Below are 18,122 nucleotides of genomic sequence, written 5' to 3' on the forward strand. Positions count from 1 at the left end.
GGAATGCTTATTAGATTTTTTAATTCCATCACTAATACATAATCTTGTTGAAGTTAATTTTCTTTGGTGTTTTTAAGCAGTATTATGGTCAGAACACATCGCACGGAATTTTCAATCGATCTGTGGGATGAGTTCCGTCTGTACAATGCAGACTGGTCAGTATGCACCTACCTTTATACTGTTGTGTTGTCACTTTGTTGTTTTGTGTTTGCTTTTGCACTTCACGCCTTCGCCTGTCATATTGAAGACATGCATTTCTCCACCTTCTGTTAGTGTACTGTATTTTTTATTCTGGCTGCTACCCTCGAATAATTATTTTATTTTAATGCCACCCTAAGATAACCTAAGGTTGGGCAGCCCTGAAATAGGATATTACTGCATCATTAAAAATGATACATATGAAGAGCTCAGAAAAGCTTGGGAAGATATAATGAACTGATACAGAATGAGCTAAGGCAAGCGAGAAAAATAATAATCATAACGACTAACTACATGAATGAAAATAGAAAGAATAAAAGCCCCCAAATCAAGTGCTAGGTAATTGTCATGATCAAGCTTGTCCTTCAAGAGGAGATGAGAAAATACATGTGTCCCCCTCCCTCACTGTCACTGAAGAAATGGGAGACTGTGGAACATTTTATGTGCTTTCACCTTCAATTGATACATTTGTTCTGCTGAATTGTTTTCTTTCTTTCCCTCCCTATTTTCTTCATTTTTTTTTGTTACAAGCAAGGATGGCTGGTAGATGTTTAAAAATTAGCCCCCCCCCCAAAAATGTGTATATATGACACTATTAAGTTTAATCTGCATTATTAACCTTTTCTCCATCACTGCCTTAAGTCTGGAAAACCAACAAAACAATAAATCAAGCCCTGACTTGTGGTATTTGCCAATTTCTGATGAATAATGCTCACAATGAAAATTTAACAATTGGCTCTTGAGTTCATTCTAACTCACTCCAGCATGTTCCTAGACAAAGCATGGCTCACTGAGTAGGGTGGGAAGAAGAGGCAGTGCAGTGGGTGGATATATTCAAAAATAAAGCTCTGAAAAATACCAACAAATTTTAAAATTAAAAAAATTGTGTTAAAGTTGATAAAATGAAAATTGTCAATGTTGGAAAGGCAGTGGAAATACAGGCATACTAATATAATGTTCATGAAACTGAAAAATAGATCAATAATTCTGGAAAACCATTTAGAACTATGTGAAAAGCAGTTGCTAAGCTGTTCATAACTTCTGATCTACTGAGCCCTAAACTGGGCCTTGTGCTCCAAGTAGGTCAATGTAAAAAAGGTACCAGATATATAAAATTCATGGTAGCATTTTTTAAGGTAGTAAAAACAACACCAACAACTTGGAAACCAAGTAGGTGCCCATTAATTGGGGATTAAACGTACAAATTTTGCTATAGCAATATAATGTGTTATGCTTTATTATTAGTATATATAATATATAATACTAATATATACATATTAATATTATCCTTTAAGAAATGAGAAATATGAATAATTCAGAGAAATGTGGGAAGACTTATATGAAGTCATGAAAAGAGAAGCAAGCAAAATCAGGAGAACATCATTTGCACAGAACAGGATGTGAATTATGGTATAATACCTTCGTTTTGCTTCTAAGAAGAACGTCCTCTCTTTTAACCTCACACTGTAAATAGAATTCTATCAGGTTTCTTCCACAAACACTGTTCTCTAATTTTTAATGGAAGAATTATCTGGAATTTAATCAAATTAATATCTACACACATGAAATTAATTGAGACAACTATGGAAATAATTTAGGTTCCAAAATATTTTTTGCCAGAATGATCCAGCTAATTGAGATTTTTAAATGGTTTGAAATACTTAATTATTGTCTCACGTTCACACCTCTCTTTGTATGTAGACACGGTCATTACAGCTTAAAATTTTGCTAAGATCTTTGGAAAACCCTAATTGTATTGTTTCCTCAACTCAGTAAGCAAAGTCCCAGCTTTGGAATCTCAAACAGTAACAGGTAGAAGAGACTCAGAGTTGGAGGACCTTGGAAACCAAAGCAGTAAGCAGCCCCCAGAGGGGCATGATGGTTAGAGTGCTGGGCCTGGAGTCAGGAAGACTCTTCTTCCTGAGTCCAAATCTCAGACACTTATTAGCTGTGTGACCCTGGGCAATCATTTAAACCTTTTTGTCTCAGTTTCTTCATTGGTAAAATGAGCTGGAGAAGGAAATGGCAAACCACTCCAGTATCTTTGTCAAGAAAACCCCAAACGGGGTCATGAAGAGTCTGACACAAATGAACGACAACAAAACAACTCCAGACCCAGCTGCTTAGAGTCTCCTGGGAAAAGTATGGTGTACAACCCTGGCTTGCCCTCGGAGAGTAGGAAAAATCAACCAGCTCACTAATGCCATTGGTTTTTTAAAAAACTGAAGACTATTACTATTTGATGACACAGCATGGTTTCTGATGGGCTGTGGCTGTCTAGACTGAATCTCAGACTGTTATTTATGTGTCTCATTTGGACATTAGCTACAACATACATGAGGGGAGGGAAGAGAAAATATAGACACTTTATGAAAAAACACCTGTTATTATATATAGAGAGATATTCTTTAATATAGCAAGTGTCCTTGTATCCTGCAACAAAGAATAAAACACACAATGAACTTTCAGAATCATTTCTCAGACGGAGAAGGAAATATATTCAGCCGTCAAGACAGCCTACTAAGTTTTATGACTCTGAAGATGCTGACGTATGCCGTAAGGAAATATAAATGCTAAAGGCTATTCCTAAGATAAAAACCTACTGCAATTTCCACTGACAGAAAGTGGGTGCTCATTTGTTTTCCTTTGCCCTCCCCTCTCATTTGTCTTTCCACGGAGGGTTTTCCCTCTTAATCTTCAATGTTTCAATGATTTACAGTATTGAGTTTAGAGCATCATCTCTAGTAGTTCAGGGTTTTGCCGAAATCTGACAATTTGTCCCAAAATCAATTTAAAAGCTTATCTCTAACATTTTACCAATCTAAGGACCAAACGTTTTTTATTAGGGGAGGGGAGTCAAATGTCAACATTGTCTTCTTTTGAAGCTAACTTGTAAGGTAGAAGAAAAAAAGTGTTTCTTTGTACTCAATTTGGCCTTATGTAAAATATGAATCATAGCTGCTATACCACTTATATAAGTGTGAGATAACATTACTAGAAATAAATGAAACTAAGAGGCAGTGGGATATAGTGGAAAGAGAGCCAACCTGTCCAGCCTCTGACACATACTGTGTGCCCATGGGAAAGTCACTTAACCGCACAGTGGCCAAGGCAACTCTCTAAGATTGAAAGTTGCAGAGAAAATGTTGGTCTACATTAGTAGAGAGTTCCTTACTAAGGATGTGCATCAATAAAATCACATAGATCTGGACTTTTTTTTAAAAAATGAAATAACTTTGTTAATGTAGCAGGGATCCGGTGAGCAGTCATAGCCTGCTTAATTGATGCAATTCCCATATGGAAGCATGTTTCTGGGGAGGTGTGATGATGTCTTATAGATAAGCCTTGCTCCCTAATTGAGGCAGCTAAGTGGCACAGTGGATAAAGCAAAGGGCCCAGAGTCAGGATGATCTGAATTAAAATACAAACTCAGACACTGGCTTACTGTATGATCCTGGGCAAATCATTAACTTCTGTCTGCCTCAGTTTCCACATCTGTACAATGGAGATCATAATGGTGCCTACCTCATTGGGTTGTTGTGAGGATCAAAAGAAATAATATTTGTAAAGAGTTTAGCACAATGCTCGGCACAGTGTTGGTACTTAATAAATGCTTAGTCCAACCCTTGTCTTTGTATCCCCAGCGCTCAGTACAGTGCTTGGCACAGTGTTAAATGTCTACTTACTTTCTTCATCAGTTCTTGCAATAATTTGCATGTATGCTACCTACCAAATGTATCAGATGTGGTGATTCCCTCAGTGTTTCTATCCCTTTTCCACTATTTCGTACTCCAGTCCTTATCATTCCCATCTCCGTGATTTGTTCATGCCGTACTCCACATCTTTCCCTCACTACCACCTTGAAGCCTTCCCTGATTCCCAAAGCTTGAACTGATCTCTCCCTCCTGAAACTGTCATTTCCTACTTCATTACATGGAATGTATTCCATTGCATTTATATACCAGTTTGTCAGGCAGTTCTCTCTTGACAGGCACCTACTTTGTTTCCAATTTCTTGATTCCATAAAAAATGCTGTAAATAATCTGGTATGCAGGGAGCCTTTCTTCCAGCCTCTGAGTAACCTAGGGCAGCTAGGTGGTGCAGTGGAAAGAGTGCCAAGCCTGGCATCAGGAAGACTCATCTTCCTGAATTAAAATCTGGCCTCAGATACTTACTAGCTGTGTCACCCTGAGCAAGTCACTTAACCCTGTTTGCCTCAGTTCCTCATCTGGAAAATGAGCTGGAGAAAAAATGGAAAATCATCCCAGTATTTTTGCCAAAAAAACCCCAAATGAGGTCACAAAGAGTCAGACATGATTGAAACAACTGAATAACAAGGGTTGTTGAGCTTAAAAAATGAAAATTTTTGTGAATTTCTAAATAATTCCAATTATTTTCCAGAAAAATTGGACCGATTCATAGCTGCCCTGATAATGAATTAGTATGACTCTCTTCCCACAGGCCGTTCAATATTGATTGTTTCCATTTTCTGTCATATTTATCATTTTAATGGTTGTGAGATGAAGCCCCAAGGTTATTTTAATATGTATGTAATATGTGTTATTATGGGTGATTGGAAACCTTTGTTCATATGGTTATTCATGGTTTTATAATTCCTCATTTGAGAACTGTCTATATTCTTGGACCATTTGGGGATGGAATCACTCACTCTTATATGTTATTATCAGTTTCTTATGTGAGTTGGTTATAAGACTTTTGTGGGAGATATTTAATGAAATGATTTTTTCCCTTTTCTCATTCTTGCTGCATTGATTTTCTCCATGCAAAGAAGTTTTGATTTTATGTGATCAAAATTGTCTAATTTTTCTTTTGTTATCTCCTCTGTCCTTTGTTAAGAATTGTCTTTTTAAGCATAATTGCAAAAGGGAGCTATTCCCATTCTATTCTAACTTTCTTGTTATGTAACCTTTTTTTTATTTAGTTCCATATATATTTGGAATTCATTGTTACATAGTACTTCTAATATTCTAAAATCGCTTTCCTACAGCATTTCATTATGAGGCAGCATTCAAATGACACAATGCATATAAGGCATTTCGAAAGCTTTAAAATGCTATAGAAATTAATTTAGAAATTAGCTAATTTAGGTTGAGAACTCTTCTAGGACAAGGGCTATATTTTACCATTTTTTTTGTATCTCAAGTGCTCAACACAGTTGCTGGCACATAGTAGGTGCTTAATAAATATTTATTGATTAACTCACTGATGGAAATGCCAGATATAATCATCATCACTCTCATCACCATCAACATCATCTTGTTCTCATCTTTTTCAATGTTCAAATAGAAACAGGCCTAGGACATGCCGTTACATCCTATTAGTCGTTTATGTATAATGGTAGGCAGAATATTATAGATAGGCAAAAGCTGTTTCATTGTTGTTATTTTGTAATTGGATAAAATTTCTGGGATATAAGTTCATCTTCTGTAGGATCACTGACGACATGTTCAAAACAACTCCAGTAGCAGACGGGATTGAGATTATATGAATCTTATTCTAATTCCATATGGTTTGGGTTTCTTCTTCCAGATCTCTATATTTTGAAAATTTTCCATTCCATATAACTTAGGAGTTGCTATTATGGCTATCATTATTCTTAACATCAACAATAGGGGATTCTTTAAAATTAACTACAAAAGTATAAAATGTTTTGAAGTCAATCTACCAAAGCACCTTCAATATTTGTATAGATTCAATTACAAAATACTCCCATAAAGAAATGAAGTGCTTAAATAGCTAAAGGAATATTCAGTTCTTATATTTAGGCCATACTGATATAATAAAAATGACAATATTGCCAAAGTTAATTAATTTATTTAATGCTATACCAATCAAACTACCAAAGAGATATTTTTTCAGAGCTATATAAAACAACAAAAAAAATCATTTGGAGAAACAACATGTGTGAATATCAAAGGAAATAGAAGGGAGGAAAGGTAGGAAAAATGAGGGAACAACACTTCCAAAACTCAAGCAGTAGTCCTCAAAACCACTTAGTATTGTTTAAAAAATAGAAAGGTGGGTCAATGGAACAGACCAAGTCAGAAAGAATCAGAAATAACTGAACTTAATCACTCAGAGTTCACTGAATCCCAAAACAAGTCAAGCATGACAATGTACACCTACAGTCCTTGCTTTTAAAAGGGAGGCTAAGGCTGGTGGATTGCTTGAGTTCGACAGTTCTCATCTGTTGTAGCGCTAAGTCTGGTGAGAGTCCAGAGAGCCAGTTTTCTTAATAAAAGGCACCTTCTTCCCCTTGTTTTGCGGAGGTTGGGGTCCACTGATGTGGGATCATTACATATTATGTTGGATTTCTTTTTTGCTAATATGTTGGTAGGTTTCACTGAATTTTTTGCTCTTCCCCCTTTTTAAAACATTACTTGAGCGGTCTGCAGCTGTCGGGATCCAGCGCACAGCAGCGGCGTCGGCTCTAGTGGCAACAGCTCTAGTGGCAACAGGAAGAGAATAAACATCAGCCTTTCCAGTGGTGACCTTATTCTGGAGGACTTGGAAACAGAAGGAGAGGCAGCTGAGAAGCCTCCTTCACCATCAGCTTGATACTTCTATATCCGTAGAGGAGTGTGTATCCAAGAAACAATCCTTTGCCCCTGCTGCAGTGTATGAGCCCTTTGGGAAGGAGGCAGCTGGGACTTTGAGCTTGTCCCAGGTTTAAGCACTACAAAAGAGTGATCAGACAATCACATCTCTGAGGGACTTGGGACTTAACCATAGAGAGATTGTGCTGTGGAAGAACCGAGCTTCATCCCACAGGGGTACAGGGCTGGGAGCAGCCCCTGAAGCAACACAGGACCATCTTCCTGATGTTGAAGAGAAGATGTGGCCTTGCCACAGAGGTTTTCAGGGAGTAAACAACTGAGCCCGGGAGAGATGGAAATAGAAAAGGCTTTGTTTCAGGGGAATGATCGCCATTCCTTCCTGAGGGCTCTCTATTACCAAGGTGAATCCTATAAGAGACTAGAGGCTGAGAAGGACCCCATTAATAATCTGGAGACTATTTACCAAGAGATGCTGGCCAAACCACATCCGGAAGAGGCTCAGCTTATGAGAAGCGAACCCTTTGCTTCCCCCTCACTGGACCCAGATGCATTAGTGGACACTAGTATTACAGCTAAGAACCTGTCAGTACTTCAGGATCAGGGAAACCAGGTGGCACAGGCTGAGGGGCCTAGCCTCCCTGTGGGAATCTGAGTCTCAGCAATGTCTTACGGGGTCCAAGAAGGGGACAGAACTAGTGGAGTTTGTCACAGAAGATGAGATCAATAGAAATCATCCATCGGAGGAGAACATCCATAAAATTCCTATGTTTGCTTCAATACAGTCCTGGAGAGCCGAACAAGGTATTGTATTTGAAGAACCTCAGTCCTTGGGTGACTGAGAAGGAACTTGTCTCCTTGTTTGCCTGGTTCCAGGAGAAAAAAGGACCCCCGACTCAATTCCAAGTATTGATTGGCCTCATGAAGGGCCAGGCCTTCATCACCTTCCCCAATATGTAGATGGCCCAGCAAGCATTGCTGCTGCTGAATGGATACAACCTACTGGGGAAGACACTGGTGATAGAGTTTGGGAAGAACAAAACTCAGATGTTGGGGCTTCAGTCAGCCTTTCCCATCCCATGTGCAACAGATAGCATGACAGATAGGATGGGAACTAAAAGAGAAATGGACCAGACTCCTTGTGTTCTCACTTGTATTTGCCACTCACTTCTAGGGTCTCTATATAATGAACCACCTCATAGGAGATAGTGACTAGTAAGCACCTAAGACAGTCCTTTTCCAGTGTTCATTATGGGTGACTTGTGGAAACACTTCCCCCAATGAGAGACCGTATGGGATAGAGGAGATACTGAGAATAAAGTTTGCCGTCCCTCTCCCCGCCTCCCTAGGGTGAGATAGAATTGTTAACAAGTTGTCTCTGTTTGATCTTCATATATTTCCTGCTACCTTACAGAGGCTTGACAAAACCTCCTAGCCTGTCTCCTACCAACCACAAGGGAAGGACATCAGTCTGCTATGCCCCACCTCCTCTAATCCCTTTCCCCACCTGAGCCTCAAGTAGTCATCTAAGATTGCAGGAGAGCGGCCAGGTCCAAAGCATACTTAATTTGTATATCTCATCTTCCCAGCTAAACCATATGTTCCTGGAAACAGGGACCTTTTCTTATTTCTTTGTCTCCCTCTTTGGTGTCCAGCACAGTGCCCTGTACATAGTAGATGGGGAATAAACATTTGTGGGTGATTGGATTGATTACATACAAACATAAGAGGCCATTAGAGCATCACCCTGGAAACCTTTTCCCTTTACAGGCATATGCTCTTTACAACCCTGTGTCCCAGAAGTTTCTTTCTCCTTCACCTTTGCCTTATGGCTTGGCTTCCTCTTAAGTTTGCCAAGCCTGCTCAGAGGGAGTTGACTGTAGATACAGACACCCAGAGTAGACTTTCAACTTCTTTGATATCCTGATGGCCTGGACACAAGTCTCCCAGCTGCCATCCTTCCAGACTAGAATAACTCCTCTCCATAGAGCAGGCCTTCTTCCAGTCTGCATTCAGACAAGTTGCCTCCTTTATTCCAAGTAAACCTTTGCTTATGATACATTCCACATCCAGGGCCTGGACTGGTAGTTCTGGTCAGATTGTATCTCTTAGTCCCTTGTCCAGGCCAAGATCAGCTCTCCCCAAAGCAAAAGCAGATTCCAAACCAGCCCTTGAGGACTAAGGGAAGGGTAAGAGTAGTGTTAGTGACTATGGCCTGTCCAGAGAGCTCTAGCACATCAAACAGCAGATGGGCCTACCCCGAGTCTTGCATTTAGTTTATTGGGGCACCCATCATTCCCTGAGATCCCACTCTCTCTGTCCTCCCACTAGAACACTTGTCTGCCTAGATAAATCAGCTGTTTCTCCAGGACCAAACAGTCCCCCACTGCCCCCCCAAGACAACCCTAATCCAAGGATTTCTTCCTCTCTCAAAGTCCTGGAAACAGCTAATCAGGAGCCAAAATACAAAGCACCCTGGGGAAGGTGGGAAAAGGGAATCTGTGGCCAAGAGAATTTGGGAAGCAAAGAAAGTTTTCACAAATGATGGGCACAGATGAGACTCATCAAATCACAGCTATATGTATACTATTTTGTGATGTACCAACACAACTTTACTGTGGCATGGGCAGATACCTGTTTGTGTATTAGACTTGGTACATTATATGAATGTGTGTCCATGAGTGTTTGTATATCTGTGGAGGGGTCTTAGGGGTGTGTATTTTGTTTCTTTTGTTCCCCAACTGGGATGCAAGGGTCCTTGCTTGCTTTTCTCCTGGAAGCATCTGTAATTTAGCAGGTGCTGTTCCATGTTCAGGGGGACCCTTCCTGGAAGGGTATTTCTACACTTTCTAATGTTTCTCCATTTTTTCTGCTCAAAGAGCAGCCCTTAGCTAGTTACTCCTCTTTTCCCTCCTCCACTGTCTCAGCAATGTCTTGTGTATCACAGATATTAGAACATATTGGAGAAACAGGAATATGTGGAGAAACAGTTTGCCTGAAACTTAGTTACAACACAAATACGGTTTGAATGATCAGTAGTTGGGTCCAACAATCAGAGAGGCCCCTTCATGGAGAGCAAGAGGTTGTTACCTTTGCGTTAGGCTTTTATTCTCTGACAGGCTTAAGGAGATGTGACTAGACAACAGTTCGTGTGAAAGATCTTGGATGGATTAGTTCAGTGAGTGACCAACGGTGACTTCAGAGGCCTGATAATAAAGCGCACCTCCAACCTTTCTACAGGGAGGTGGTCGCCTCTAGGTGTGGAATGAGGCATGCACTTGCAGACATGGCCATTATGTTGATTTGTTTCGCTTGACTGTACTTATTTGTTCCATTGGGGGGTATAGGTGGGAGGAGTCACTGAGAAGCAATGATGATGTTAAAAAAAAATAAAGAGCTTCAATAAAGCATTTAAAAAGAAAAAAAATAAAACATTATTTGTTATAAGAGATGACTCTCAAAGAGGGGGAAAGAGAAGAGATACAGGGAAAATTGAATAAATTAAATCTGTTTAAACTAATGTAATGCCCCTGTGAAGTAGGAACCAATGTCACTCTGTATATCAAGAAACTGAACCACAAGTACTATAAATAGTAAGACCACAAAATAAAGATACAGTATAGGACTTCATAAAGGCACTTCTTAACATGACAACGCATGCATTGAGTTATAATAAAAACCCCTATTGGTAGAGCAGCTAGATGGTGCAGTGAGTAGAGCATGGCCCTAGAGTCAGGAGATCCTGAGTTCAAATCCAGCCTGAGACACTTTAAACACTTACTAGCTGTTTGACCTTGGGCAAGTCCTACTGGTAACAGAATCATAGGGACAGGGAGTGGATTTGATTTCATTATAACAGGGAAATCCTATGTAAGGAAACTCCCTCTACCAAGACAGGTTAGTAATTCCCCTTCAACTCAGAGTCCAAAAGAGTCACTTAAAGCACTTAGAGATTAAATGACTTGCCCAGGGCCATGCAGTCATAAGTTTCAGCAGCAGGAATTAAAGTCAGATATTCCTAGTTTCAAGGTGAGCCCTGTATCCACTATACCACAGTACCCCCTCATAAAACCCTAAATAACATACACAAGAACCATGTAACTCTGAAATTTCAGCCTGAAAGAGATCTTAGAAATCATTTAGGCCAACATCATTGACATACTAAGTCCTCAGAGAGATGAGTGCAAAATTGTCCAAAATCACATAGCTAGGAAGTATCAATGGGTACTTGGACCAGGATTTCCTATTTCTGTGTCAATTGTGCTTTCCACTAAACCACACTTCCTCCTGTAAGAATAGACTTAATTACCTATTACCAGTTCTCAAGAATTTCTTTTTCAAAAATTGCCTTAAGTGTGGCTATGTATCACCCTAGCTGGCAGGGAAAAGCAAAATTAAATCAACTGTGTGTCTTTTATCCCCCAGGATACCAAATAATCACCTTCACTGTTTTGTGCCTTAGACCACAATAAAATTTGTGACATTCATCAACAGCAAAACCAGATGTGTCAAAGACCCACATGAACCAGAACTTTACAATGAAAAGAGAAGGGGTGGACTATGGCCCTCCAGGATGTTATCATCAAAAAAGAATTTAAACAAAAACCCTCACTTTTGTTTGCGGCCCACACCTTCTTATTGACTCTTTTACAGAGGTTGTTTATCTGAGTTCAGAGCCCATTTTCTTCAAGCTATAGATTGAATAGGTACAGAATGTGACAGCCAGAAAGTAATAGAACCCTTAGGTTAAAAGTACCAAAATATCTTTTCAAACTTTAAGGTTAGCTTAATTTTGAAATACTCTGCTGTCTCTTGCCTTGTTGAAACAACTTAGATGGTTAACAGACTGTGGGTCCATAAACTAATCATGATGAGATTAAACGAAAGATATTATGCTAAGATTGTAATTCTACAGTACTATCACCTTGTGATACTAATAATAGACAATTATAGGGCACTTTATGTTTACAAAGCTTTTACATATAGTATCTCATTTTTAGTTATGGTGGGAAAATCCCTGCATTTGGTATTAGAGGACTTTCTTTTGCATCCCAGCCCCATAATGAACTTTGCAAATTAGTGAATCATCACCAACAACATCATCATTATCATCTTTTTCTTGTTATTAATAATAAATTTGGAGTTTGCAAAGTAGTTTACGTCATTTTAGTTTCTCTGGACCTTAGTGACCTCATCTTATAAAATGAGAAGAAAGTACCATGTGAACACAAGGTACCCTCTACCTCTTGAGTTCTACAGACAAGAATGGTTGAATGAAGACTTTCATAGAAAGGTACAAAAAACAAAGAATGACAACTATTTATAGCCATATGAAAGTTTGCTCCAACTCTGCAAATTAAAACAATTAAGATTTCACTTCATCCTCAGCATGTGGATAAAGATAATAAGAGATGGAAATATTCAATGTTGGAGGAACTATAAAAAGATAGACACATTAATATGCTGTTAGTGGGGCTATGAATTTGTCTAAGCATTCTGGAAAACAACCTGGAATTATGCAAGAAAAGTCATTACAGGTTCACATCGTGTGACCCGAAGATCACTCTGCCAGTAATGACCAAGAAAGCTAAAGATTTAAAGGTTCCATATATTTCAAATCATTCATGCCAGTATGTATTGTGGCAGCAAAACAGAGAACAAAGTGAGTACTCACTAATTAGGCATGTAGGTGGGACAATAGACAATCTTGTAGAAAGACCTGAATTCAAGTCCTGCCTCAGACACAGTAGCTGAGTGTCCCTGGGCCAGTCGTTTAATCTCTCTGAGCCTCAGTTTCCTCATATGTAAAATGAGGGAGTTGAACTTCATGACCTCCAAGGTCCCTTCCTGCTCTAAATCTATGAATCTATGATTGACAAATGGCTCAAGTAAATTGAGCCATAAACTGTAGATGATAATAAAAAAAAATTAGTGTCCTGTAGAAAAAGGCAAATATGAAGAATTTAGAGAAATATGGGAAGACTAGTATGAACTGATGCAAAAAATACACACAAAGGATGTATAATGTAAACTAAAAGAATAAAATAAAGCTGAGCCCTGTGTAATTATGACCAATCTGCTCTCTGGAGATGTGATAGTGAAGTAGGGAACCATAGGAGGCTTCATATGCTGTCAGATACAGTTATTAAAGTTCTCTTTAATGGTTTTTCTTTCATAGTAGAGAAGGCTCATTTAGGGGGAAAGTGGGAGGAGAGGTAGCCATGTATCTGGACTTAAATGGCATGGAAACACAAAAGGCATAAGTAAAATGTGAGAGAGATATATACCGAAGAGATGGGGGCAGAGTATAAGTGATTAGCTCTTATCTGAGGTATTCATTGTGCTTTTATTTATATTCCCTACTTTGGGATTTTCTTTTGTTTCTCAAAAGCCTCAAAGGTCTTCAGCAACAGTCATCAGGAAAAAGAGCTTTTAACAGTTCTTTATATTTATACATCACTTTTCTCAGGCTCAAATCGAGTTCTAGTCTTATTAACACTCTCATGGGCTTCTTATTTGTTTGGGGGAAAGCTTTGAGAGTGTAACATTAACCTTCTCATCATCCCTGCAGGGAAAATGATGTAGCAGCTGGGTTATTCCCTTCATTTTGCAGATGAGGGAACTGAGGTAAAGAAAAGCTAAATGACTTTCCGGATTAATCAATCGTGTGTTATTAACACACAAAAGTGGATAATTGAAAGCAATTTCAGGAACAGTGAATTGTGGATACCTCTTGCTTAACTATTTACTTAAAACAAAATTGTATCCAAGCACCACAAGCTGGATCCACAGATAGGGCAGCTTGTAAAAGAAGCAGCATACAGACCATTTAACTTTGTTTAAGAATAGAACATGAATTCTTGTAAATATCACAATTTACTTATGTTCTGGGTTCTCTTCTAATGATATCAACCCCTGTATTTATCGGTAATGGAATCACAGTCACCGAGAAAATCTTACATGGAATAGAAGTTATCTTGGTTTCTCAACAGCTATACCAGGAAGAATGTAAGTTCTGGGAGCTCCCACCAAGCTTGGCAACAGATTGCATATACATCTTATCATCAGAAGACCAACTTATCTTTATAGAAGCTCATCACCAGAAATTTGGCCACCAAGACATTGAACTTAATGGTGAAGAAGACCTGGGTTTGAACCCTGCCTCCATTATTAGTTTGTGACCTTAAGCAAAGCTACTCTGCCAACATGTGCTTCAGTTTCCTCACTTGTAACATGAGGGGTTTAAACTTAATCTCTGAAGCCCTGTCCAAGTCTAGATCTATGGTACTATGAATAGTTGCAATGTACATAGATGAGAATGTGCCCATACCAATAAAAACACAAGACATTTAAGTATTGAGGAACAAATTCATGAGACTCAAGTCAAAGAGACCATATAGGTCATCTAATCCAATGATCTCTAATGTGGAGTGCATACACCCCAGGGGATGTGCAAATCAATCCATTAGGGCACACAAAAAGACATTTAGAACTGAGAGCCACACAGCTGCTCAACACATTTGCAGCTGTTGTGTACTTTGCTGCTCTCCTTTCACTGTTTTCTCTGTGGTTTCAGGACCTGGACCCCACCCCAAAAAAGGAAAAAAATCACAACTTAGGAGTATATGAAGAAGACTATCCACTACCAGGAGGCCCTGCTTCTGCTCGTTACTTCCCTCCATGGTGAGACCTGAGAAAGGTCATCAGGCAGGACTTAAGACCTGCACTACAGAGACCACAGGTCGCTGCTGGCCCTGGGATCAGGGAAGAGGGAAATTTAATAGATTAGTAGATTTCAACAAAAGTGTTTATATCATTGGTGTTACCGTGGGCAAATCACTTAATCTTTGTCTGCCACATCTATAAAGTGAAGATAATAATAGGTCATTATCTCCCAGGGTTATTGTTAGGATAATAATAATATTTGTAAAATGCTTTGCAAACCTTAAAATGCCACATAAATACTATCTATTATCATCACATTATTATCTTTATCTCATCCCTTTGAAGTACATCTTTTTGTATATGTCTTATAATGTGTAGAATATTAGTACAGTAACATATGAATATAATTTATACATATATGTGGTTGTTAAAAATATTTTTACTAATATAAATAGAAGTGCATAATAAAAAAGTTTGGTGCCCACTGATCTAGTTTAACCCATTTATTTTGGAGGGGAAATAAAAGTCCAGAAAAATTACTAGTTAGAACCAAGAGCAGAATGCAGATCTTCCAACTCCCTCTGTCCAGTGGACTTTCCACTTGAACATACTGGCTCAATCAGCCAAAAATGGTTTTTCAAGAAAATGGCATTACTACATTTAAGACATTGTGCTGGGTGCCATGGGATGTATAAAGATAAATAAGACATAGTCCCCATCTTCTAGGAGCTCAGAATGAAATAGTACATCAATATGTAGAAAATAAAATGGGAATATAAGTATACAATATAAGTCAGGAATACAAATGAGGTAATAGAGGCATAATAAGTGACAAGTCTAAGATCTCTCTGGGAGTTAAGTAGCAGAGCCAGGGTTATCCAGGCCATCTAACATTGAATTCAATGTTGTTTTAGATGCTATTAGGTTGTGCATGGTATAGCCAGCAAACACTATAAGTTCCAAGAAGGATGACATCACAGAGGGCTGAAATGTTCTGGAAAGACTTCCTAGAATAGATAAGTTCAATAGACGCTAAGGAGGACAAGGTGCATTACAGGCAGGAAAGTGCCATAAGAAAAGATGCAAAGGAAAAATGTATAAGATAGACAGGAAACAAATCGTAGAGTAGTTTGGAGTGGAGGATTTATGTAAGGAAAGATGGTGGGGCAGTAAATGCAGAAGTGTGCTGGTAAATGTTTAACAACCAGCTCTCGGTGGGGGTTGGGGGATGTACCTACAACATACTTTAAATTTATTCTGCATTATTAACATTTCTTCCATTATTTTCTTAAATCTAGACAGTTAACAAAACAATAAATCAAGCTCTGATTTATACAATTTGCCAATTTCTGAAATATAAATGTTCACACTCAAAGTTTCATAGTTAATTCTTCTGAGATTGGTAAGAGCAGCATACCATTTTATAAATGTTGAGTAAAGGAGGTTGGAAGCAGAATGTGGAAGACTTTGAATGCTATGATAAGGAATAAACAATTTGCCTTTTGAAGCAAAGGAGGGACATGATAAAAGTTGTATTTTAGGAAGATTTATACTCATGAAGTCAGGAAAAGCAAGCAGAAGGCTAGTGAGGTTATGCAGGAATGAGATGAAAGCCTGAACTAAGGTTGTGGCAGTGGAAATGGATAAGAATGACTAGATCCTCATGATATTGTAAAGAATGAATCAATGAAACTTAGTGAATATTGGATATGTTGCATTTTTACTTTTGAGCCTCAACACCTAGTATAATGCCTACTAGTAGTGGGTTCTTTTAATGCATGCTTATCCAATTGATTGATGAAGGCCAAAATGGTCTCTGAGGTTTGGGAGTCTAATTCATTGGGAGAATATAGTGACCATTAAAGATATATATATTAAAGTCAAGAAGTGGAAAAGATGATAAGTTCAATTTTAGAAATATTTAGTTTGAATTGATAGAGGGACAACACATTGGAAAAATCTAGCATGCAAATGGAAAAGTGATACCAGAACCAAGGAGATAGATCGGACATAGGTTTGGAATTTCGAGATTGTCTCACTTGCAGAAAGTTGAATTCTAAGGAGTCGAAGCAACTTCAAGGGAAAGATTATGTAAAGAAAAGCAGAACTAAGAAAACAATACATAATCAATTAATTAATCAAGAATATATTAAGCATCTATGTGTGAGGCACTGTGCCAGGCACTGGGGATACAGATACACAAAAATGTAATAAAGCCCATTCTCATCAGGTATACAAGGATTACCATGAAAACGACACCTGAATTCTGAATAATTGTAATGACCAATCCTTGTGCTATATAAAATAGATCTCATACTCTTGGCAGAGAGAGAGAGAGAGGATAAGAAACATAGTATATGCTGCCAGATGCATTTGCTATGTTGATTGGTTTATGCTTAACTTTTTTCTTGGTTACAAGCAAAGGTTCAAAAGTGGAAAGGGATTATAGTGGAAAATTGTATCATAAAAAAGGCATAAAAGGAAGGCAGGCAGGTAGGCAAGGAAGGAAGGAAGGAAAGGGAGAAAGAAATGGACAGCATAACATTAGGATCTGAGGATAAACATCTCTAAATGCAAATATTCAAAACTAATCTTTGAACATCATGCTTTTGTTATACATGTACATACATTTTGTCTGATGTATATACTTTTGCCTGACCTTTATCCTTGTGCTGTAAAATAAGTGAATAAATAAATACATGCAAAGAATAGGGTAGCAACTAGAGAATACAGCAATGCTGACTGAAACCTATGCATATTTGAAAGTAGACAGGAAGAAACAAATGGAAAATGAGAATGAAGTAGCCAAAGAAAAAGTAGTTCTAATTTGTAGTTTAAGTGAGGTTTAGTCTCTTATTGAGTAACCACTAGTAGTACTAGGTTATAAATTCCTTGATGGCACAGACAATGTCATATTTTTTGTATCTCCCTCAGTATTGAACATAATGCTTTACATAGAATAGACAATACCTAAAAAGAAGCTAAATGATTAAAATCTGCACTTGGAGTTATTTTTCGAGTGTTAGATTTGCACTGAATTATCCACACTGTCTTCTGCAATTCCTATAAGGCCAATGGCAAACATTTATAAGATGTGAGTGTGTCAGGGTGTATGTGTGTGTGTAATTCGTGCTTATAGAGCAAAGCCAATGGGATCAAACATGTCTTTTGCTCCATTTTTCCCATGCTCTAAATTAACAAATTTTTTATAATCATGAAACCAAACAACACAGAGCAAAACCAGAATTAGAGCTGTCACCATCCAGAGACTTCATGGTTTTGAAGTAGTGGATAAGTCACTGGACCTAGAATCAGGAAGACCTGGTTTCAAATCCTGCATTAGATATTTATCAGATTGTAACCTTGGACAAGTTTACTGCTCTGCCTCAATTTTCCCATCTGAAAAGGGGCGGGGGGTGGGGAGAGTGTTAAGGGGCAGGGGATAGACTCAGTGGCCTCTCAGATACCCTTGTTTTAAATCTACCATCATCCCTCCCAGTTCAATTTTCTATTCAGTCATATACTATTACAATTGTATAAATAATTTCCGATATATTCTCTATTATATGTGTTTATTATTATTACAAAGTATATGATTATATATTTTATAATATATTATAAAATATATATTACAAAGTAATATATATTACTCCATGTAATTTTTAAAGCAAATTTTTAATTCCA

General features: G+C 38.1%; 1 protein-coding gene across 1 annotated transcript; it reads left to right on the top strand.

Moving 5' to 3' along the window:
• The first annotated feature begins 2,749 nt into the window (after nucleotides 1-2,749).
• On the top strand, nucleotides 2,750-7,982 carry RBM41 (RNA binding motif protein 41). The gene is given in 6 exon segments (XM_036744131.1): nucleotides 2,750-2,754; nucleotides 6,615-6,740; nucleotides 6,742-7,052; nucleotides 7,055-7,418; nucleotides 7,420-7,552; nucleotides 7,554-7,982. Coding segments are annotated over 6 exon segments (1,368 nt in total).
• The last annotated feature ends 10,140 nt before the right edge of the window (nucleotides 7,983-18,122 follow it).

This window comes from Trichosurus vulpecula, chromosome 2 (genome assembly GCF_011100635.1).
Source record: "Trichosurus vulpecula isolate mTriVul1 chromosome 2, mTriVul1.pri, whole genome shotgun sequence".
Taxonomy (NCBI): domain Eukaryota; kingdom Metazoa; phylum Chordata; class Mammalia; order Diprotodontia; family Phalangeridae; genus Trichosurus; species Trichosurus vulpecula.